Raw genomic sequence first — 24,667 nt, 5'->3', positions numbered from 1 at the left:
GCGCAGCCAGAAGTAAATTAATTCTGATCAAATGTGTGGAAAAAGTCACTATTTTAGGGTCTAACTTGCCTTCCCTCCCTCTCTCTGCTTTTGTTTTGCAGTCAAATACTCTATTTGTGTCAGAAAGATGACACCCTCCTTTGAAGCTCACTGTAGAGGTCTGCATGGGCGTTCTTTTAATGGCAGTGGACTGGTGCGGGCAGGCGCAGGCAGGCATGTGTGAACCTGTGGACATTATGCGGGCATGATGCAAGCAGGGAGTACAAATTTAAATTCAGCTAGGAAATGTTTTCTGTAGTTCTCACATTTTAAAATATTGACAGCAAACCAAGACATCTGCTACAAGAGCATGCAATCAAAGTGTTTCACGGTTTTATGCTCGGCGCCATTTTGTTTTAGAACATTTGTCTATCACATGTTGGCTATAGCCTATTTGTGGGCTTACTGCTGTTAAATATTTTTGTTACAATAAATTGCTTTAAGGGCATTACATTGTCCAGTGTGTGGCAAGCTGTAAGAGAGGCCTATTGTCTGGCAAACTATGCATTGAATTAGTTGCATGCAGACTTGCAGGAGGGTTTGGGACAAAGTCTTGCAGCGTCAACAGGGAAAGCCAACTACCCAGCTATAACCACTATAATGTTAACTACTTGTTTTAAGTAATGTTTACCACCAGGGCTTGACATTAGCACCCGCCCACCCGGGTAGAATTCGGCAGTGGCGTGTAACACAGTCACTCTTACTAGCCACTTTGGCAGGTGGCAAAATATCCCTCATGCCCACGTGTGTAATGGGAGGCGAACAGACGGATCCGGTGAGCGAGTGAGCAAGCGACAGAGAGAGTGAGCGAGCGAGATACAGAGAGAGAGAGCGAGAGAGATACAGCGAGAGAGAGAGAGAGAGAGAGTGTGAGCGAAAGAGAGAGAGAAAGAGAGATACAGAGAGAGAGTGAGCGACAGAGAGAGAGAGCGAGCGAGATACAGAGAAAGAGAGCGAGAGAGAGAGTGCGCAGAGCAATTAGGGGCTGAGCGAATCAATGCGTTACGCAGTTCTACAATTAAATAATGGAAAAAATATATATTGTGGCGGTCAGTGCTGATATTGTGGCGGGCCGCCACAAAGTTTTCTATGTGTGGGAAACCGTGGTAGACCCTGGTAGAACGAACAGGTACGGGAGGGGTAACTTAGAGCGAGGGGAGATTGTCCACTAGTTAATCGATCGCGGATGGCGTCGTTCTCTCAGACGGATAAAAAAATAAAAATAAAAAATGCTAAATTGGGTCGCCAAATATACTTTGGTGGCCGTTAATATACCTGGGCGGCCCGCCCAAGTAAAGTCTATGTGTGGGAAACACTGAGTATGATGTCCACACACCATAGTCAACTTTAACCAAATAAAACGTAATTTCCCAACAACAAAATTGTGGCTAGTGAAAATGCTGAGTGGCTAGTAACTTTGGAAAACCACTAGCTACAGTGGCTGGTGAGCAAAAAAGTTAATGTCAAGCCCTGTTTACCACAGTGTTTTAGGGATGTGTAGGTTGGCAATTGAATACGTCTATCATTCTCTGCGCAATTAGTTTGTTCCCTTGCGGACGTTTATCATCCAAATACATCTGTAACGCCAGTCAATCAGACATAAATGTGTTACTCCACAAAACTGTGTTTTGTAGTTGGCCTGTAGCTGAACATTACCCTTTTCAACAGCAACTATGTTGCTATATCAGGCGGTGCTTGCTTATCAGGTGGTGTTGTGGGTTTAACAGCTATAGCACAGCTATCTTATAGTTGAAGAGGTGAACAAGTTGTGGAAGAATTTGGGGGACACATAATGTGAGAAAGAAGAGGGGGGAGGGGGAGGTAAAGAGTGGCCAGGCAGGTGGCAAGCAGAAGAAGTGGAAATATATGGATGCGATGTCTTTCTTAGACCAGTCCACTTCATTCAGGAGGTATATTTTGTATTAGCCTTCTTAACTTACCTTATATCTATCAATTGTCTAAAAGAAGAGATGGCTAGATTGGGAGTCCAGCAGTAAAAAGACTCACCTCAAAAAGAATCACCTCAATTCTAGTCTTTCATTCTTATTTGTATTGTAGCCATTTTCCTTTTGGTTAAAACCATGCTGACATCTTTCAGCCTATTGTGGAGAGAAAATTCATCAGGGCTTGTACTCAAGAGCAATCAAGTTAGGGATGCCCGGCAGATTGTACGTTAAAGTGCTGTTACAATGCAATATAAATTAAGAATTTAAGTGATTAAATATTTTTTAATGTTAAAGTATTGCCCCTGTACTACTACTTCTTCAGGGTAATTGTCAGCGATTAGTTTATGGCATAGAATCCAGCCTTTATTTACAGCTGTTTAAATGACTCAGTTTAATCATCTATATATACAATTCTCCACTGACATTTTGCTTACAATTAAAAAGGCACATCATACTTGCTAACTAAGTAGGTGCATTTGAATAGCACCCACAGCAATCTAGACGGCCAGGGTGAGGAAGAGCTGGAGATTGAGGCAGGGCCAGAAGGGGAGCTGTGTGATGAAGCTGAGAGTGAGGGAGATTGTGCTGGTGTGGTTCCAAGCCCAACAAAGGCCAAGAGGAAGAGTAGTGACATGCTAGAGGAGTAGAGTTCATGTCCCACCACCAACAGAGATGGTGGTGGGACATGAAGGTCACCTGCCTGGAGGGCTCTGCCAAAACGGGACATGGCAAAGATGCCTCCATCACTGTTGCTGTCAAAACCTCCAACATCAACTGCCAGGAACCTGTAGTCGGCATCCACCAGGGCAAGCAAGACAATGGAGAAGGTATCCTTGTAATTGTAATATTGTAAGCCCGAGTTGGGAGGTGCCTGCATGATGATGATGATTTCCATCCAGTGCACCTATGCAGCGTGGGAAGTTCCACCACTCTTCAAACCTTCCAGCAGTGTTCCTCCACATCTCCTCAGTTGGGTACTGTGACGACCCCTGCCCTTTCCTGCCATCTGTCTTAACTACCTGTGTTTCAGATACCTGGTGGGAGGGGCAGGGGATCATCAGTGTCAACTGGGAACACCTGGGCCCGGTGTCTCCAGTCTATATCTGGGTTAACGTTTCTCTCTCTCTCTGTCCCTCTCTCCCTCTTTTTCCCTGCAGGCTTCCGGTTGGCTGTGGCCGGTTCAGTTTTCTCTTTAGTTCTTTCTTTTACTTTGTTTATATGCACCTCTCAACACTCACACACTACCTGCACTCATGCACACCCTACACTACTGACTCCACTGACCTCCACACTCGATATGCTTTTGTATGAGTTTAATTGGTTTCAGTTTGATAAAATAAATTACTTTGTTTAACTTTGGAAAACGGTGTGTCTCCCGCTTTGTCATGGCCATACGAGCCAGGTTGTGACAGTACGGCATGTGGGTTTCCCTCATGTTCTCCCAGATGACATTGCAGGTTTCCCTCACTATCTGTGCCAAGTTTGAGACATCAAGGCGAAAACTAGCTGCAATGGTTGTAAACGAATCGCCAGTGCTTAAAAATCTGTCTGGAGGGCTCTGCTAAAACGGGAGATGGCAAAGATGCCTCCATCACTGTTGCTGTCAAAACCTCCAACATCAACTGCCAGGAACCTGTAGTCGGCATCCACCAGGGCAAGCAAGACAATGGAGAAAGTGCCCTTGTAATTGTAATACTGTAACCCCGAGTTGGGTGCCCGCATGATGATGATGATTTACATCCAGTGCACCCAGCAGTGTTCCTCCACATCTCCTCAGTTGGGTACGGCATGTGGGTTTCCCTCATGTTCAAGAAAGATATGTATTTCTATTATAGTCCCAATGGTTTTAAAGTGTAATCATTTACTAAAACATCAAACATGTACACCTCACACACCAAGGCCTATCTGTTTCCTATGTATGAATAACCTAGTCTATATCTCCGTCCGTCCATCCAGCATCTATGAATCTGAGCCTAAAGGCTATTTATCTCTCTGGCCAATGCGAAAGGCTTTTCCTCCTTTACAAGGATGTAGCCTAGTTGAAATAAAGACAAAATAAAAAGTAGGCAACAATACCGTAGTGAAGTGACGACTACATAGGCGGCTACATAGGCTGGTTATATTTGTCTGTGCGTATTGGTAGCAATAGGACCTAACAAACTTGATCAGATGGAAATCAATAATGTCTCGATTATGAAATTAGACCAAGTGATTCACTCTTCAGTTATAAAACGCTATATTAAGCTCCATTATCCCACTCCTGACAAATTTTGAACGAACAGAGAAAGTGCTCAGCTTGCCAAATGCGGTCAGCTCGCACCAAAGCCGCACAGCTGGCACTGTGTTCAAACAAACTGGACTTATTTCAGTAATGACTTCTGATATTATTTTACCTGAGACACACGGCTAGCCTCTGCTCTGGGTTAATCGGCTCACTGAAATTGTTCCTCCTCTTCTTCAGGTGTGGCGGAAATATGTCCGAAAGAGGCCGTGGTACAGCTTCAGTTCCTGTACCAAGCAGTGGAACTCTCCATACACCCACCTCCTCCTCCAAAAATATCTTTTTTCCCCTCTTTTTACTAATCAAAAACATAACCAGGTTGTGGTTGCTTGATGTTGATTCCATTTTTTTGGGGCACAATTTTTTTTATTAACCTATATAATTTAAATGCAAAATCGTTTCGCGTTTGGTGTGAATTTGGTGCGTCAAATTTGACCTTTAGACCCCATTATGTCCAATATTGAAAAAAAACATGGTCTGGGCTTTGTCAGCATTGAAGACAAATTTAGAATAAAATTGAAAGAAACATTTTCAAAACTCAAAAAAAAAAAAAGTAATCAGAATCATGTGATGAAATTTTTACAGGTATGGTCGTTTTTAATTTTTAATTTCAACATCTTTGAGAAACTACATGTAAATCTCATATGTACCACAGAGATACAAGGAAGATATTTTAAACGTCCCTTGAGTGTATTTAATGTGATAATCTGTCAAAGTCTTAGCTGGGAGACATTGTGAATAAATGAAGATGACATAGATAAGCTAACTGTTAGCATGTGGCGTGGGTACCAATCACGGCGGAAAATTAGCTAACAGGTGCAGTGAAGAGAAAATACTAATATAGGGCACCCCGGTGGTTCAACCAGTAGAACGCATACCATTAAGGGTAAGTCCTAATTACAGCGGCATGGGTTTGAATTGCTGCATTTCATCCCCTCTCTCTGCCCTGTCTTTTCTGTCTCTCTCTACAATGACTATCAAATAAAGCAGAAATGGCCACAAAAAAATATTTTAAAAATAATGACATACTAGTACAGGGCTTCGCAAAACTCCGGACCGAACTACAAATCAATCCGGACCAGACATTGTGTCACATTAGACATAAATTAATGTAACGTTAGTTAAGATAGTTAAGATCTTGTGTCTGACGCGTTGTTTGATTGAACGTGCATATATCTACTTGTGTGCGCGAGCGCATGTGTGACATGCATTGCAGAGCTATGCATTAACCATCCTTGATTTTTACTTTCACAGAGTCGCTTGTATGTGTGTTTGTGTGTGCCGCGCACCCATCATCACTTTCTGTGGATGCGTTCACTCTGGTCTAATCACACAAAGCGTTAGGGCTGCACGATATTGGAAAAAACTGACATTGCAATATTTTTTTTTCTGCGATATATATTGCGATATGAAAAAATACAGGAATTTTCACCAAATGACTAGAATAGCTCTATCAAGCCTTGCCCCTTTAAGAAGGTGGCCTTGTGGGTAACCTGCGCGGGTGACGTAGTAGGAAGTGAGTGTGTTTTTAGCCGCAGCCAGAGTGAGTTGCAGGATGCTAAGTGAGTAAAGTTAGCATAGTTAGCGGGAAAAGAGCTTAGAACGTCACCGAGAGGCCGTGCATTATGTTCGCTGCTGTACCAAAATAAAGTGCCAGTTCTCCACTGCAGCGTTGGGCCAGACTCTTAGTAAAAAGCTTGTTACCAGCTACGAGCCAGGCTAAGCTAAAATAGGCTAGCACAACACCAGAGGCTTCCCAACCACGGTTCGGAGCCGCGAAAGCTGGAAAGGTAACATACGCTACTCTTATAACAAACCCTTAAATCAGAGTAAATTATGTTATATCAGACAGACTTCTCTTGTAGATTAGTCATGGAAAATGAGAACCGTGCGAGTTTTCCTTTTGTATCAAGCAGCAAAAAAGTTGTAGCATGACGTGTTTGAGTTCATTTGCCTTACTTGACATCGCACGTCCTGCGATGTGACTATTGCGCATGCGCACATCGCGATGACGATGCTGAAACGATATATCGTGCAGCCCTACGAAGCGTAATGTCATTGCTATGACAACGAATTGTCACTGTCAGTCAGAGGCCCGGGACCTGCGAACATTATTGCTATTCCCCATATTGATGCGAGTCTGGATTTTCCACGAAGACCATTGCGAAAAACTCCTACCGCAGCAGTCTGACCAATGAACACTTGGGTCAGTGCCTCCGCCTGGCAATCACACCTTTTGTCCAATGCCTTGAACCTGGTTCAAGGCATTGGTTACAGGCAATCTCCCACTGATTAAAGCCATCATACTTTACTATTGAATATGTTATGTTTAAGTTAGGTTATAGACAAGTTTTGGACATTGATTTATGTCTGTGCGTTTTACTGGCATTGTTCCGGACCATTCAACTTGTGTAAAATTCATAAGTGGACCTTTAATAAAAAAGTTTGAGTACCCCTGTACTAGTATATTGTCTTTGTAGGTGGCATATCTCTTTAAGAACTGTGACAGTCTGCAGGTATCTGCAGGTTTTAACAATTATATCGGCAGGCTGAACAACATATATTGAGTTTACCTGTGCATAGCCAGTCCCTATACCGATCTTCAGGCTCTCCACAAATATCCTTAGTCTTTTTTTCTTTGTAATTTTTGGAGGACAGTTTCTTTTCCAGAAGTGGTGGCGGTGGTAATACATTTGATTTTTGGATGAGGTTCATTCGTAGTGCTGCTGGTGGTGTTGGTTACGTTAGTTAGCTATTTCTGTCAGTGCGTTAAATAGCTGCCTGCCTGTGTATGATGCCATCACCTCCAATCTCACTCGCCAACTGGGCTAGTGCTCCCTTTTCCACATGCCTCTAAAATCACTTGCCTGGGACGAGCAGGCAAGCTTAATTTCATGCCCTGCAGATGAGACAATGCCTTATGGATGGGTAAATTTAAAACTACAAAATGAACAGTGGATGATTAAACACAAAAAACATATCAGAAAACTTAGAAGCATGTCTAGAATATTGTAAAAGTCCATTTTATCCCATAGCAGTGGCACCATAGTTCTGAAGGTTCTAGAATTTAAATTCCAGTACACACACCTGCACGTCCAGTCTCCATTCCAAGTTGTGGTAGGCAGGTGGGCGGGGGGGCAGCAGGCTCAGGATGCTACGGATCTGGCTGCGGTGCTGCAGGTAGAGCTGCAACAACAACCCTGACAGACTCAGTTGGAATGGACATTGGCTCAGTAAGGTGAAATGAGCTACAAATTGGTAAAATAATTTTTTTGTTTAGTCACCTGTTCAGTCAAGGGTTTATTTTCCATGCATGATAATGTTTATACTACAAACAGCAGTTGTTTTAATTACTGTCACATCTTGTTAGAAAATGATTGTAAAGATGCAATAAGACTTCTATTGTCCTATATCACAAAATGAACATAATATTTCTGCGGGAGGTTGATAAGGTTGTTGATCAATACGAATGACTCAACGATCATTTGGTCAGCTGCGACGATTTCTGTCTCTAAAAACTCACTTTCCATCCCATACTCTTGGTTTTGGAACAAACCCCATCACCCCCACTACCATTAGAGTTTCAAGACTCCCAACTGTGCCAGAGACCTGTCGATGCTGCAATTCCTTGGTCACCAATAGAGGTTTATTTATTTTATTTTATTTACTGGCATTTTACTGCAAAACTAATGAAACATCCAATAACAGAGCTTTTATCAATCTAGATCTTATTTTCTTGCATTCATATTCCATTAAGAGAAATTAATCATGGTGACTACAAAAAACAGTATCAGATTAACAAGTGTATTTATTTTGCATTTCAGCTACAATATCAGTAGTTTAGTTTGGAGAAGTTCGCATCATTCAGTTCTCATACAGCTCTGTTCTCTTTCTCACCACAGCTACCAACTAATGGTCACCTCCCAAATGAAGTGACTGGCAGCGTTACATCATTAATGTTAATGTATTTAACATCTGACTACATGTAAAAAATATTTGTAATGTGCTCAAACATTCCCCTCACAGAAAACAGCTTAAAAGTCACCTGTAAGAGGACCTCGTTGAGCTCTTCGCTGAAACCCAAAACCAACACAGAGTCCTGGAAATCTACTTCTGAGACCTACACACATACACGCGCGCGCACACACACAGACACATACACCGTGACACTGGGAACAGCTGACATCTGCAATATTTTAATAGTGACTTTGTAATCATCACATTGCCTAGTTCTCCAATCTAATCAGTATCAATAATATTTTATCTGTTACCTATGTCTTTCACAAACAATGAAACAAGAGAAATTAGATTTTAACAATATGATAGTTAGCATATAGTGAAACATCCCGCATATCTCTGTATGCAAAGCACTGGCACAAAGCATTGAGTAGAGAGAGAGAGAGAAAAGGAGAGAGACCTAGGGTTAGAGTGCGTTTGATTACCATGAGTTTGGAGCTCTCTGTCATTAGGAACATCAGGCCTTCGACTCCATGCTGCACCATCTCCACAGGAAAACTCAGCTTCCCTGCATACAGCATTGCATTCACTTAAATTTGCTGGTAGTTGTTGTGTATTCCCACCACATATTTACTAGGTAGTAGGCTATGTGTATTTTTTAAAGAGTAATTTTGCACCCAGTGTGAGCTTCTGTCCGCCTACTGCGTAATTTAAAACAAGACTAAGAGTCTAACAGCCCCGCGACGTTGAATTTTGTGGAGGCGTCTCTGCCAGGAATCAAACTCGGGTGTCCCATTTGAGAGTCTGCAGTCTAACTCCCTGTGGGCCACGTGACCCATAAATTGGTGAACAGAGCGAGCCACCGACCGACCGACCGACAATGCCATCCATAGAGCCCCTGCTGTCGCGGGGCTAAAAATGCAAAACAGTGGGCGTGAAGACCAGGGGAGAGGAGGGGTGTCTGGGGTTGGGCCAGGTTGGTGAGAAGATGAATGGGGCAGAGTGTTCGTGAGCATGTGCATGCACTGATGGGCTGGGGTAGTTACATTTTTTTTTACTAAATGACATATCTAGGATAATTGTTCTTGAACATGGCTGCATCTTCAACTGAAGACTTGCTGCTGATTTAACCACTGGAGGGCAAACCGAGCCAGGTTTGGAGAATATGGCAACAGCACATTTGTGCTCAAATTTGGACAATATGAACGTCATTGTTGTATTTCATAACTATATAGCACTAAATACCAGTTTACAACTCAAAAGTGTTTTAGTGTGGAGTTATTCTTTAAATGTACATTTTTTTCATTCAAGAAAACAAAGCAGCACTTTCTGGAACTAAAGTCAAGCATCATCAAATAGAAATTTCAACTTCATTTGGATATAGAAACCAAAAATCCAAAGTACAGTAAAAGCAAAAGGCTCCACGTCTGACAATGTATTTAAAATGGAAAACTAAAACATCTTATTTGCCTTTTAATTAGGGGTCCAAGCACGAAGTGCTGGAATCCTATTGTTTTTGGTCTGATTATTATTATTCTGCTTCTTCTGCCCTAAAAGTATCTGGATCTCAGAAACCTGTAAGAGCTACAGCAACCAGACTTGGCAGATAGGTCCAATATCTCAGCTGCCACTCTGGCAACAAAATCTATGCAAGCAACTTTATGTTTTGGCCTATAACTTCTGAAAAGTAAGTGCAAGAATCAAAATTCCACTTTCCCCGGATTCCTTAGGTCATTCCGCCATGCCCATTTCAGTCTGAGTAGATTTTCCGTCAACTTGAATTTTGTCCAAAACTGTTTTTTCGCTTCTCCTCCTACAAATTTTGTCCAATCTTCACCAAATTTGGCAGACAGCATATCTGGACTGTCCTGCATAAAAGTTGTCAAAAGTTTTTGATATTCCATACCGTTTTGATATAATTGGCCTCCAAATTTGGTTAACTGTTGCGGGTGGGGACTATTTCACAAAAATTGCCATAACTCAGGAAAACATTGTGCTCTCTCAACCAAATGACATTTGGTTGAGCAGGTATCAACTCTGAGCCAATATGCAAAAAATGGTGTAATTTCGCCTATAGGGGGCGCTATAGCTCAGAGACGGTCGATCATAGAAACAAAATTCCTTGACTGCTGGATTCCTGGATTCCATATAGATAGATATGCACTCCCATTACAGCCCACAAGGTCTTCCGCCATTTTGAATTTTGTCCAAAACACATTTTTCGCTTCTCCTCCTACAAATTTTGTCCAATCTACAGCATATCTGGACTGTCCTGCATAAAAGTTGTCAAAAGATTTTTGATATTCCATACTGTTTTGGTCCAATTGACTTTCAAAATATGTAGGCGAGGATAATATACAAAAATTGCAATAAGTCAGGAAGGTGTTGGCCTACCTTAAACAAATTTGGTACATATGTGCACGGGTCAATTCTGAGGTAGCACGCTAAATTTGGTGGTATTGTACCTATTGTTGACGCTATAGCAATATTCTAACTTTAACTGACCAAAACACACAGGCTTAGTCTTATTCAGTTGATTTTCAACATTGGTGTCCCTTTGTCTTATTTCCCCACTGTGCAATACCAACACCAGTGGCCTAGTGTTGAAGGCACAGGTCTACAGTGCACAAGACTGAGTTCAAATCCCGTTATCAGCACTGTCCTCTCACAATGACAAGGTTCTGGGTTGGAATCTCTGCCCTACCCCTGTCTGTGTAGAACCTGCATTTACTCCCTATGTTTGCAGATGCAAAACTACAAATGTACAAATGTTATATTCCCATAAAATGAACGCCATTGTGTCCAAGGATAGGTAACTTGCCAAGTCTTGAGACACTTGGTCACATGAGGTCACTATTCTCTGCCAGCTAAGGTTTCATCTTTGTACAATTTAGCACATTGTGCTTGGACCCCGTTCATTGCCGCATGCGGCTATATTTGTAACTTGTAACTGTGTTAAGATCTAACTAATTACATTCCAAAGCACAAAGCAAATGTGCTGAAGTGTTTCTAATTAGATTGATTAAAACTTCAACCTTCACAGAAGGTTTCTGTGTTGTACAGTGTGTGTGTGCAGACACAAGCATGGACATCAAGGAGCTAACACAAGAGGCTGGTTTTGCGGACAGGAATTAAGCCTAGTCCTAGACTAAAGACAAAATTCAATGGAGATATCCATCGAAAAAGTCCTTAATCCGTGTCTGCAAAACGAGCCCACGATCTTCCAGATCTTATTGTTGAATAAAGATTTCAAAGACCTTAAATCAGGCCTGGAACACAGTGAAGACCATAATGAAGTAATGGAAATATGGCAGCAGCATAGATCAGACCACTCCTCCAAGATGGATGACCATCCAGGAAGCTCATCAGGAAGCTACAAAGAGTCCAACAGCAATCTTAAAACAACTGCAGGACTGTATGGTAAAGTCTGGACATTGCATGCAAATAATAGCCATTTATTCTGGCAAAATAGAGAACCAAGCCCGGATTAGGGACACAGAGGCCCACTCCTGGCTGGAAGGAACCAGAGCTTGTGGAGGAGGTTGGGAGATACCAAATAGACATTTGAGCTCACCTAAATGCACAGCACTGGTTCTGGATCCAAGCTCCTTGAGCAGGGATGGTCCCTCTCTTACTCTGGAGTTGCCCAAGGAGAGAGGCACCGGGCGGGTGTGGGGATACTCACAAGCCCCCAGCAGGTTGCCACACAGTTGGAGCTTACCACAGTGAATGAGAGGTTCGAGTTGCAGTGGGGAGGACTTTGATTGTTGTTTGCACATACGTGCCTAACAATAGCTCAGAGTACCCGACCTTCTTGGAGGGTGTGGGTGGGGTATTGGGAAAGGCCCCGTCTTCAGACTCATAGTTCTACTAGGGGACTTCAACGCTCATGTGGGCAACAATGGGGACGCCCGGAGGGGTGTGATTTGCAGGAACGGCATGCCTGATCTGAACCCAAGTGGTGCTTTGTTGTTGGACTTCTGTGCAAGTCATGGACTGGCCATAACATAGGATGGCTCATAAATGTACATGGTACCAAAGTGTCCTTGGCCAGAGGTCGATGATAGACTTTGGAGTAATTTCATTGTACCTGAGGCACTTGGGTGAAGAGAGGTACAAGCTGTCAACCGATCACTACCTGGTGGTGAGTTGGATCAGATGGCGGGGTCAGCTGCTAAACTGACCTATGAAGCCCAAAGAGGTAGTGCGGATGCGTTGGGAACATTACATTACATTATGTCATTTAGCAGACGCTTTTGTCCAAAACGACTTATAAGTGCATTTTGCCAACAGTAGTGAAACCAACTGTACATCACAGTCTTCATCAGCTAAGCCTTTTAATAGGAATAAGTAGCATTCGTTGAATTTGTTTGTTTTTTTGTTTGTTATTTTTTAAGAAGGAGAAGAAGATAGGTTAGTTCAAGAGGGGTCCAGGTGTAACCTGAAGAGATGTGTCTTTAGTCTCCGCCGAAAGATGGGCAATGATTCGGCCATTCTGACGGAAGGGGGGAGCTCGTTCCACCATTGTGGTGCCAGGGATGAGAAGAGTCGTGACCGGGAACGTTTAGCTGAGGATCCTGCCTGGTTGTATTTCAACTCCCACCACCAAAATTGCTTTTCCTGTGTCCCGGGAGAGGTTGGGGATATGAATTCCAAATGGACCCTGTTCAAAACCTCCATTGTGGAAGCAGCTGCTAGGAGTTGTGGTCTGAGGGCAGTTGGTGTCTGTCCTGGTGGCAACCCAAGAACCCGTTGGTGAACACCAGTGCTGAGGGAAGCTGCCAAGCTGAAAAAGGAGGCCTTCCATGTCTGGTTGGTGTGGGCGACACCTGATTCAGTGGAGAGGTACCAGCAGGCCGAGAGGGCCGTAGCTGCAGTGGTTGCAGAAGCAAAAAAACAGGCATGGAAAGAGTTCTGAGAGGCCATGGAAAAGGACTTCCAGGTGGCCTCAAAGAGGTTCTGGCACACCATTCGACAACTCAGGAAGGGAAGGCGGGACACTGCCCAGGCTGTCCTCAACAGGGATGGGGTAATGCTAATCTCGACTGGGGATATCATCGGAAGGTGGAAAGAGCATTCTACAAGCACTGCCCCAATTGGAGGTGTTCCAGTATCTTGGAGTCTTATTCATGAGTGAGGATAAAAAGGGACTATGAGATTGACCGGCGGATGGTTGCATTGGCTGCACTAATGCAAGCACTGTATTGGACCATAGTGTTGAAGAAGGAGCTGAGTTATCAGGCAAAGTCTTCATCTCAACCATCACCTATGGTCACAAGCTTTGGATAGTGACCAAAAGAATGAGGTCGCAGATACAAGCGGCAGAAATGAGGTTTCTCCGAAGGGTTGCAGGGCTCACCCTTCATGACAGGGTGGGAGGATCTCAGAGTAGAACCATTGCTGCTATGGGGCTGGACAGGAGCTCTGATCAGGATAGAGGGGAAAATGAATAGTTCCACATCCTAAGATATTTTGGGGAAAAAATCTGCTCCTCTCTGCAAAAAAGCATTTAATCTTTAAACATGACAACGATCTGAAGCGCATAGCCAAATCAGCCATGGAATGGCTGAAAAAAGGAGGATTAGTATCCTGGAATGGCCCAGTCAGAGTCCAGACCTCAATCCTATAGAAAATCTGTGGACTGTCCAAAAGAGGAGTGTATATGGCAGGTCCCTGTGCAATTTTAGTGAACTTGCTAAGTTAATAGACACTTATCTAAACAGACTTAACTGCAGTTATCAAAGCAAAAGGTGCTTCTACAAAGTACTGCAGGAATGGAAGGGTATGCACACTTACACAACCAAGGTGTTTTAGCTTTTCCATTTGATATATTGTCAGAAATGAGTAGCTGCTGGTGACTGTGTCCGAATGAAAGTGAATAAAGTTTTAACAGGTTTTCAATTTAGGCCTCAGGGAAGTAGACTATGAAATTTGAATGGGTGTGTAGATTGTATTATTTTTATTGTGCTATCCACTGTGTTCCTATAGTGCACTATTTACAAGGTACAAGGTATAAGTGTTTTCCTACTGTGTACTATCCAGTTGGCTGTATGTGTATATGGCTGATCTTCTTGCATACTAATTAGTAGGTGGTACTGTATATGTATTATTACAAATTGCATATTATATGGCAGAGAGTGTGCATATCTGGCATACTACATGATAGGTACTGGCATGCTGTATATGTGGCATGCTGTTTGATAGACACAAATACAATTGATACAATCACGATACAGTGTAATAAATAAAAGTTAAATGAAGTAAGTAAAGTATGACTGTGTAGAATTCTGTTTATTTCTGAGTCACAAATCTTTCTAACAATGTAATTGGCTTGCTAGAATGTAAACAACAATTTAAAAATGTCATTACAAAGTGCGTACACTATCATTTCTGTGCCAACTGTAGACAGTGTATTTATCTGGCATACTGTTTGGTAGGCAGTGTGTATTGAATGGTTGGTGTGGATTCTTACTGGCAGCTCCCTCATAGATCTTGGGGCTGGTTCCTCTCCTCAGGAACTCCACCGCAATGCGACCAAACTCAGCCACCACTGAGGAAACAAGAATGGACAGAACACGCTTAGTTGCGTTTAGCCACACATTCAAAAGCGTGAATCAAGCACAAAGCCTCAAAATACAGAAGCAGAAATTAAAATACATCGTTGATATTGGTGATTATGCCTAGTTTTCCTATCAAATATTGAAATATGTTGGCTATATATGATAAACACAAGTCACTGAATACTTAAAACCTTCTCCAGAATGCAGCAACAACAGTGCTCTCACATAGAGCTGCATAGCAAACTATTCATAAAAGTGATTATTTCTTTTACTTAAGGATTAGCCATTTCAGTTTTTATGGCCTAGTTAGCTCTCTAAATAAAAGTTAAAATAAGACAGAAAAATATCATAGGAATGTTTGGGTGACCACGGAGAGGTGGGATCATTCTCAGCTATTGTCTAGACTATAGGCTTCACCCGCCAAGCAAAGACGCCAACAGACTGCATCAGTGTTACAGCTGTCGTCTGCATTCACAGCAAATAACCTAATGTAGCCTACATAGGAATGTGGATTTGCTTGTTTATGGATTTATTTTTAAAATACAACAATATATACAGAGGGAAACGGAAGCATAACCATTAGCCTACTTGGTTATGTAAAATATTACAGGCACATCGCCAAATGCACTTCAGTGGAAAAAAGGAGGAGGAGAAAGAGAGAGACTTTGACACCTGTCTATCAACACCTTGTAGCCCGCTGTACTGGCGTTGAGTTGGGGATATGTAGCTGGGAGAAATTTGCAAACAATTTATTTACAGTCCTTGTTTTTTAGAATTCTGAAAACACAGGCATTTAAACCGGCAATAAGTGATATCAGACCTTATAACCAATCCTGAAACTAACATGTGCTATATGGAGATTCCATTGAGACATAATGATGTAAACCAACAACCACACACGTGGGCTAGCTATGTTGCTATTTTCACCTCTTTTCTAAAGCATGTTGTCAAATTCTGGTCCAGCTCATCCTGGCACATTCACAAGCTTTACAGTTTTTTTTAAATTAGTCTGGAACCTCCCTCACTGTTTAAAAGCGGCCCTCACCCCCTCCCATTCCTGAAAAATCTTCTTGTAATGGCGGAATCGATGAAGGCAAGGCAAGGCAAACTTTATTTATATAGCACATTTCATACACAAGGCAAATTCAATGTGCTTTACATAAAACAGCAAAAATTACATAAAAACCCTCCTAAGCCAACTTAGGAGGACTGGAAAACGGGATTTCCCTTGCCTCTTTGATTATAAAAAGGAGTTGGATGTGCCATCTAAACATTGTGAAAGTATCAAAACGGACGGTCGGCAACTAAATCCACACAAACCATATTAGAAAACCAAGCCTGTAAACAAGCCGTTTGGACTTCTGTAACTTTGTGGCGTCACAAAGGCATGCTCATTATCATTTTTGTAAGAAATAATAGGCTAACAACGTTTTTTTTTCAAAGCAGTTGAGCGGTTGCCATTGTTTATGTACCGCAGAGTTTTCCCTATCTGTGGTGGCGCTGTGGTGCCGGCGCTGTGGTGTCTCACATTTCACTCTTGAAAGGGTTAGCCAATCAGAACAGAATATTAATGAGCCTTAAAGACAGAGCAACAAAAGCCGCCTGTTCTTGGTAAGGCTCAGAGAGATGGTGTAAAAATTGTGTTTTTGGTACATGACACCACACAAACAGCTTTTAATGGTCCTCAAGACATACAATAAAACACTGGAAAGTGTAGAATATCGGTCCTTTAAAATGACATTAAAAAGAAAGAAAAAAAGATAAAATAGGTAAAACATGAATTAAATAAATAAATAAGGCCACAGAAGGCCACAGAGAAGTTTTGAGCCGACTTTTAAAAGAGCTGACAGTGGGAGCACATCCCAGTGCTTCTGGAATTTTATTCCAGTAATTGGGAGCATAATTACTAAAAGCAGCTTCACCTGATTTAGTATATACCTTGGGAACAACTAAGAGACAATCAGAAATGTATTTTGGAGCTAAGCCATTTAGTGCTTTATAGACAAGCAGCAGAATATTAAAATCAATTCTATGGCACACTGGAAGCAATGCAGTGATCTAAGAACTGGTGTAATGTGTTCTGTTTTCTTAGTCTTAGTCAGAACTCTGACAGTAGCATTCTGAATGAGCTGTAACCGCCCCAGAGTTTTTTTGGGGAGACCGGAGAAAAGACCAGTGTAGTAGTCTAACCTACTGGTAATGAAGTCAGGTTTTGACATAAGACCCCTTATTTTGGCTATATTTTTAGAATGATAAAAAGCTGATCTTGTAATGGTATTGATATGTTTGTTAAAATTGAGATCGGCATCCACAATAACGGCAAGATTCCTAGCTTGATCCTTACTCGAGAGACAAGTAGTCAAGGTGGGCCCTAATTTTCTGCCCCTTTTCCATAGTATCAAAGAGAATTACTTAGGTTTTGTTCTTATTTAGCTGAAGAAAGTTTTGGCACATCCAGTCATTAATTTCTATACACTGAATCAGACAATCTACAGGACCAAAGTCACTTGGAGAAAGAGATATATAGATCTGGGTGTCATCTGCATAATTGTGGTAATGAATGCTATTTTTCCGTATGATATGTCCTAGTGGAAGCGTGTAAAGGTTTAATAAAAGAGGGCCGAGGATTGAGCTCTGTGGAACTCCACGTCATACTGACCCTTTCAGAGACAAAGTCACCGATAGACACAAAGTAGTTCCTCCCTTGCAGGTAGGTCTTTAACCAATAACTAAGAAGACCGGGCCAGAGAGTCCAACCCAATTTTCTAGTCTATCTAATCATATTGTGTGATCAACAGTGTCAAATGCAGCTCTAAGATCCAGAAGTACAAGGATAGAAAGCTTGCCTGAGTCTGTGTTTATACGAAGATCATTCACAACTTTAATAAGGGTTGTCTCAGTACTATGATGTATTTTCACTAATGATCTTGGCAAAAAAGGATTGTCTGGCATTTCTCAATTCTGTTGTTTTGAAGCACCTCTTTATAGAAATCATGGGCTACGTACACACTGCAGCTAAATACGGTTGTCACTCCTCATTGGAGTGCTTAATCCTGTTAGGTTCACACACAGTTGGGTTATTAAGGAGTGACAACCGCATTCTACAACCGACTATTTTCAACTCTTTGCGCAACCATCCACGGCAGAAAAATCCGCTCCCTTCCTTAGGAAATAATGGCATTTTGAGCGGAAACCGTTCCGCAATGTGAACGCAATGTGGGGGGGGTATTATGTCGCACCCCCCCTGTAGTTCCTCTGTTCCCCCCCTAGGGGGCACGCCCCCCAGTTTGGGAACCTCTGATATATGGCAACATAAATAGCAGAAATTTTAGCGATATTGAGACCCCTAGTGATAATCAAGTGTATTGTGGGTGGGTCCATGCTGCGACAGTCCAAAAGCCTCATCATCATTTGGATTATCAGTGTTAAAGTCACCCGATATAGCTAGACAATCAAAGTCTGTGGAGATTTTGGACAGTAGTTCAACAAAATCGTCAAAGAAATTGTTAGACCATTTAGGTGGTCTATGCATAATCAGAAAAAAAATTTGAAGAGTATATTTCAAAGTAAAAGCAAGATATTCAAAAGATGTAAAATCCCCAAATGATACCTGTTTGCACTGAAACACATCAGAGAATGGTGCTGCAAGGTCTCCGCCTCTCCTGTCAGCTCTAAAAACATCTAAAAAAATTTAATTTGGGGGTGCAGATTCAATAAGAACAGCCATTCTGCATTTATGTCTAACCAGGTTTCAGTTAAAAACATAAAATCAAGTTTATAAGTATTAATTTATTGATCATAAGAGACTTGTTAGCCAGAGACCTAACATTAAGCAAACCAAGCTTTATTATTTTCTGGGCTAGTTTTAGATTATTAGTGATAGGCCCTGAGGCAGGTTGTCTCCAATTGTCAAGTTGTTTCACACTCAACAAATCTGATAAGTCTTGCTTATTCTATGCTAGTCAAAACAGGAATGGAGAAAGTTACAGGCACTGACGTAAAAGCTCTTGGTGGTGGTTGTGATCTAGTGATATGTGTATTGGGTCCCAGCTTGATATGGGAAATTTCATGAGTACCAGCTATATTGCAGTAGGGACCCCAAGGCCATCAGTTGTTTGCTTCTGCGGTGTTGATATCAGCAATGCTGGTGTGTGCTTGGCGTGTCCAGCATTTTTTTAATTTCATTTTTTTATTTTGCTTTTGCAAATAATACAGAAAGACAGTACAGTAATGTACAAAACAAAACAACATCAGTACAGCAATACATCATTCCTTATATATGCATAAATACATATAGAGGGAGGTACAGCAGGACACATAACAAGACAGACGGGACTTAAGAGATAAGAACAAAACTATATATACAGAGCTGGTGTGGTGATGGGCTGCACATTGCTTGGTTAATTCATGTCTAACTATTATTGTGAGGGTATTTCGTGTTTAGTGTTGTGGACCAGTTGTGGAAACGGGGGGGAGAATTGGTGAGCGAGGATTTGGGGGTGGTAGAGCCTGTAGGCTGGCTAGGATAGGGTGGGGAAGGGGTCGGGGGGTGAGTTTAACACTAGCATTCACCAGTTCCCTCAACAGGGTCACCGATGGGGCTTAGTTCTTGAGATATGGGCTATAAGAACCACTGTCTTTCATAAGTAGCTTGCAGGGTCTTCCAGGATGGAGGCCGCCGCTCTACATAGCCTAGTATATTATCCACATTGTTTACTAAATTGTTAATAATAAATAAATTACATTTAAAACACTGAATGCCTTTAAAGGAGGCAACAGACTTTTTAAACATGTTTTAACGAATAGCCTACTTTGTATTGTAAGATCCGTGTGCTAAATTGCAAACTTCAAAGTAACTAAATGCGGATTATGCGCATGCGCTGAATGCCGGCCTTCATGAGAAAAAAAAACTCTGAGGCTGTGACCAATTTGGATCCCTAAACACTAACTACTCCACTATTGCGTGCGTCAGCCATTTTTCCTTAGTGTCCGATTGCATAGTGACAATTCTTGCCAACATTTAAGGGTACTATTTTTTTCCCACAATACAATGCGATTTCTAGTGAACGTCCCTGGTCACTAGTTTGGGCAAAATAGACTATAATGCATTTCATGTTGACGTAACACTGCATCTAAACCAACTGTTGTTCCGGAAGTTATTAACTACGTGTGATGGTGTCCAGCAGTGTTTCTACAAACCTCCTGTATAAGTGTGAGTACATTTTCCGTGTCCTTTCAAACTGCTCTGCAATTTCTGTTGTGATTAACCATGATTTTGTATGGTAACAACAATTTTCTTTCTGCGATTATTCATCCACCGAGGTAGGCCTACATTAGCATCTAATGCTAACATTAGCTAGCTGTGTTTGTTACTAGCTGCCCAACTACTGGCTGTCAACGTAATGTTGGTGTTAATCTGTATCGTGAGGCTGTAATGACTGGCTTTTATAAATCATAATTTACGTGGGTGGAGATAGCCCCAGCTCAGTATGTTTTGTCTCAGTCCCAGTGTATCTGTTCAGATAAGGCACATACTTAGGTCTTACTATGCATTACCAAACTTCTACTAGCTAACGTTAAGAATCGCATATGCTTGCTGTCTTAGGGACAGATGAAGACATCGAAAAGCTGATCAAGCCAAGAAAGGAGAAAGACCACCTTTTCAGCGGCAAGAGGAATGCAATGCAGCGTGGATGGGAGTAAGTTTGACCATGTTGAACAACTTGTAACATTTCTGCGGCCACAAACTTTAAAAGTGTCAGCTTGGTTGTGCTATGACGTTATGAAAAAGAGTAGAGTAACTATCTGATCACAGTCATCATTCAGCAGCTGACATACTGAGTACACAATATGATAAGCCATTAAAATAACGTTTAAAGTTAAAGGTTTATGGCCATAGTCAGATTCTGATTTTGTAGCGTAATACTCAGCCAGGAACTGAAACAAGCCGCTCATGTTTTGTCATGTTCTCTAGAGTTATACTCAAAGACATGAGATTGAAGGGAAATTGCAGACGCAGCAACGGCAGCCTGAAAATGGGAAAACTTAAAGACAACGTACAAGGTTTGTATGAGATACTGGTAATTAGGAATTTTAGTAAATAATGAGACACTCATCAAACAAATTTAATTCATTATGCAATGCAGTATGCTATAGTAAACCAATTTCTAATCAGCATGCTTAAACCTATCATTCAAAACGAAACAAAAAGTAGTGTTTGAGCTTTACACACTGCGCACAAGCGTCATCTCTAACCACTCTGTAGCTACACTCAGGGAGTGACAAACTGTAACGTAGGGCCATGATATTACCCCAAAATCAGTGATTCTGTTATCTGTTGCTCCGGGGCTTTATAGCTTATTATATTGATGTTTCTGTGACTCAGATTTTAAAAGGTCAATTAGGGCTACTGGAGCAGTTTTTGTTATCACTATTAATACTAGATTGCTGGTGGTAGGACCTTGTAAAGCCACCTACAGGAGTGGGAACAGAAGAGGGAGAAGACACAGTGGCATCTTGGAAGTGGTTCCCGCTTATGGACGCTGCGATTGGGGACAAGCCTTCAATTAGGCCAAAATATGTAGGGGCCAGTCTCTGGGCCACAAAAGCGGGAGCCACTTCCAACACCCCAGAGCCAGAGCAAGAGCCAGAACCAGAGCCAGGTGCTAGGCGGGATGGAGACCCAGGGCCAGCCAAACGCAGGAGGTTCTGGATGCGGTTCTGGAATTTCTGGAGAGGGAATCAGAGAGGGCTGTTGAGAGGGTAAGGAGAGAGGCAGAGAGGGATGCATAATTTTTTAGCATCTTTGAAAAGCTGATAGAAAAAAAAAATTTTTTGGTTTCTTTCTGCTTATGTTTCAAGCTGTGTTTTTGTTACACAGGTTGATGGTTTTTAATTATAACAATACTATATTTTATGTAAACACTGAGAACGGTTATGTCAATCCCTATTGTTACACAATTTGATTAAATAAAAGCAAACGCCAATTTGGGCTGTTTTTGTTATTTTCTTTTTAATTAGAAGCTATTGGACAAGTGTTGATTTGATTCTGTAACTCTTTTAGTTGTTGATTTGATTATGTATTTGATTCTGTAACTCCTTTAGTTGTTGATTTGATTCTGTATTTGATTCTGTAACTCCTTTAGTTGTTGATTTCATTATGTATTTGATTCTGTAACTCCTTTAGTTGTTGATTTCATTCTGTATTTGATTCTGTAACTCCTTTAGTTGTTTCTGTAATGGTCTGTGCAGTCAGTTGCTCTAATGGACTGCTAAGCTTTCATAAATAGTCATGGACTGCCAAGACTGCAGCAGGTGCAACTGGGGCAGAGACAGCAGCCGCGAGGCAACACCTGAGAAGATCTCCTCCCTGTACGTCCTCCATCTCATATTCGGGTGCATCATCATTGTCATCTGGCCCCAAAGCCACCTGGTCAGGCTCAAGTATGTCCCCATTTGTAACGCACAGGTTATGCAGGATGGCACAGCAGGTAATCACCATATGGGCAAATGATGGCTTCACCTCAAAGGCCTTTAAAAAGATTGTATGTCATCTAGTTTTCCTCATTCCGAAAGCTCTTTCTATTACATGTTTTGCCTAGGCGTGTCTATGGTTGAACCGGGCTCACACAGGATCCTCACAGGTTCCGTATATGGTGTCATTATAGTAATGGGTCGCAGTATACATGGGTAACCACCGTCTCCTAGAATGCATAATCCCTGAGGAGGGTAGGCACGTTCTGTGTAAAGTGGACTGTTTTTGAGAATTTGTGCATCATGACCTGACCCAGGCCAGCCCACATAAATGTCAATAAACCTCCCCTTGTGGTCACATAAAGCTTGAAGTTGAATGGAATTAAACAATTTCCTGTTTAAGTAGCAGCTTGCATCTATTGTTGGAGTTTTAATTCTGACCTGGCAACCATCTATTGCCCCAACAGCTATTTTAACAGGTGACCCAGCAAGCTGGGCGAATCCTAGGTTTCCCAGGTTTTCGATAGAAGGGAGGTGAATAATCCTGCCTTCAATGTTTTATATTTTGTGTGCTACCCTTTGAATGACAGCGGGGGACGTCAAATGCCCTGCTTACAACTCTGTAAGATGTAGCAGTAGCTAACCAAAACAGAAACACAAGGGTCTCGATCTCAAGACCCCATCCATCGTCATATTGATCTCTCAAGTGCTGTAAGAGGTTAGTGAGCATCTCTCTGGATAGCCAGATGGTTGGTTTTAGGTCACAGCTTTCATCAAAGTAGAATCGTAGGGCAGGTACATGTGGGTTCATCACGCAGTATCGCAGCGGATTTTCAACCTGCAAAAAAAGATGTCAAAAGATGTAACAGAACACCTGATGTGATTCCTTTAACAGGTATGATGTATGAGGTATGTCCAGCATTGTCCACTAGATGTCACATTAAGCCCAATAAATGTATCAAACAGAACTGATGTAATGATGCTTTACAGCTGATCATAACACAGACTTTGGAACAGCATTGTTAAAATCTGTTCTAAGATCATCGGAGTGAAACAAAGAGACCTGAATTCTTTCTGCAACCAACAAATCCTCCGGAAAGTAGCAAGTATTTTGGCTTCTTCTGGACATGTTCTTGCAAGTGAATTTTCTCTGTTGCCATCAGGGCGTCGTTATGTTTTACCTGCTTGTAAAACTAACCGTCATTCAAAATCGTTTATCCCCTCTGCAATCCGACTTTTAAATGGTCAGTAGGTTGTTTTTTTTTGTTTTTTTTGTTTTTTTTTGTTGTGTTTACCAAGTTTATTTATCAACATTATTTATAGATTTTATTCCACATTTTAGCTCCTTGGTGTATTGTTTGTTTATATGTTGTTGGATGTTACTGTGTTTTTCTGCGTACAACAAGCTGCTCGTAACTAATTGCCCCTAGTGGGATTAATAAAGTTGTTTTGAATTTGAATTTGGATCAGCTTTACAGTAATATTGTAAACAGTTGAAGTTAGCTGATTGATACAGTGTCACTGATTGTACAGTTATAAAACTTACCGTTTGTCGTCCTCCACGTTGGTGGGCCAACAGACTGTAGTGCAGCAATCTCCACATATGAGAAGAGGTCTTGCTTGAGGCATTTCGCAGTAGCAGCAAGTTTACCAGGAATACTCTCAGCGGTATGACGGCGCTCGTAAACCCAAACCCCAAATTTTGGCTTCAAAACGGCCCTTCAGAAACCTATGGGTGACGTCACTAGTCCATGAACCACTTCCGCTGTTTAGGTCACGTGATTTCCTGTCAACCGTGGAGGCGTCTAATGGCGGTTTGCCATGTTGTCTGCAGGTACACGCCAGACTCCATTCCCATAACCGGTAATTTAATGTGGCCTTGTTTATCGGCAGAAGGACCTAACACGTTACAACTTTAATTACAACTAAAATTACAACTTTTCGAATGGCTTCGCTTGTTCCCACAATCGTCCACCAAAACACCGTGAAGAGCAGAGGGGAACAGTGTGAACCAATTCTAAAAGTTAAGTTGTTGGTTTTTTTTTAATAAAGTGCTGCTTGATGGAACATCTGAACGGCGAATTTACAAGACCCTACTGGTTCGTTAATGGTCTTCATTTATGTTCTACAAGTCTCTTTGGTACGTTAGGTAGCCATCAGTCTATTCTCCATTGACTACTTAGAAGCTAAGAAATGAAACGAACACTACGCTGGTAATAGTGAATAACGTTAGTCTAAGACGTACTGATGTTAATGGTGATGTGATAATAAGCCGTTTACCTGCAGAATCAACCTTCGGCAGAAAAGCCAGATGTTCTTTGTGTTCTTCAGACAAAACCAACAACATCCTGGATGACAGTTAATAACGCCTGTGTTCGCGAACACAGGCTCCTCTACCTAGCCACAATAAG

The 24,667-nt window shown here is 41.8% G+C and overlaps 1 protein-coding gene across 1 annotated transcript in view; it reads right to left on the bottom strand.

Annotated features, from left to right (window-relative positions):
• commd2 (COMM domain containing 2) overlaps positions 1-24,667 on the bottom strand; it is a 31,531-nt gene extending 6,864 nt beyond the window's left edge. Inside the window, exons 1-5 of the mRNA XM_071900148.2 lie at positions 24,537-24,667; positions 14,696-14,773; positions 8,709-8,791; positions 8,312-8,386; positions 7,354-7,452 (exon numbers count right to left, since the gene is read on the bottom strand). Coding sequence (XP_071756249.1) covers positions 7,354-7,452; positions 8,312-8,386; positions 8,709-8,791; positions 14,696-14,773; positions 24,537-24,603 — 402 coding nt within the window. The 5' untranslated portion in view covers positions 24,604-24,667. The remainder of the gene's footprint in view (positions 1-7,353; positions 7,453-8,311; positions 8,387-8,708; positions 8,792-14,695; positions 14,774-24,536) is intronic.

Source organism: Centroberyx gerrardi, chromosome 9 (assembly GCF_048128805.1).
Source record: "Centroberyx gerrardi isolate f3 chromosome 9, fCenGer3.hap1.cur.20231027, whole genome shotgun sequence".
Taxonomy (NCBI): domain Eukaryota; kingdom Metazoa; phylum Chordata; class Actinopteri; order Beryciformes; family Berycidae; genus Centroberyx; species Centroberyx gerrardi.
This window is presented reverse-complemented; position numbering and strand designations above follow the sequence as displayed.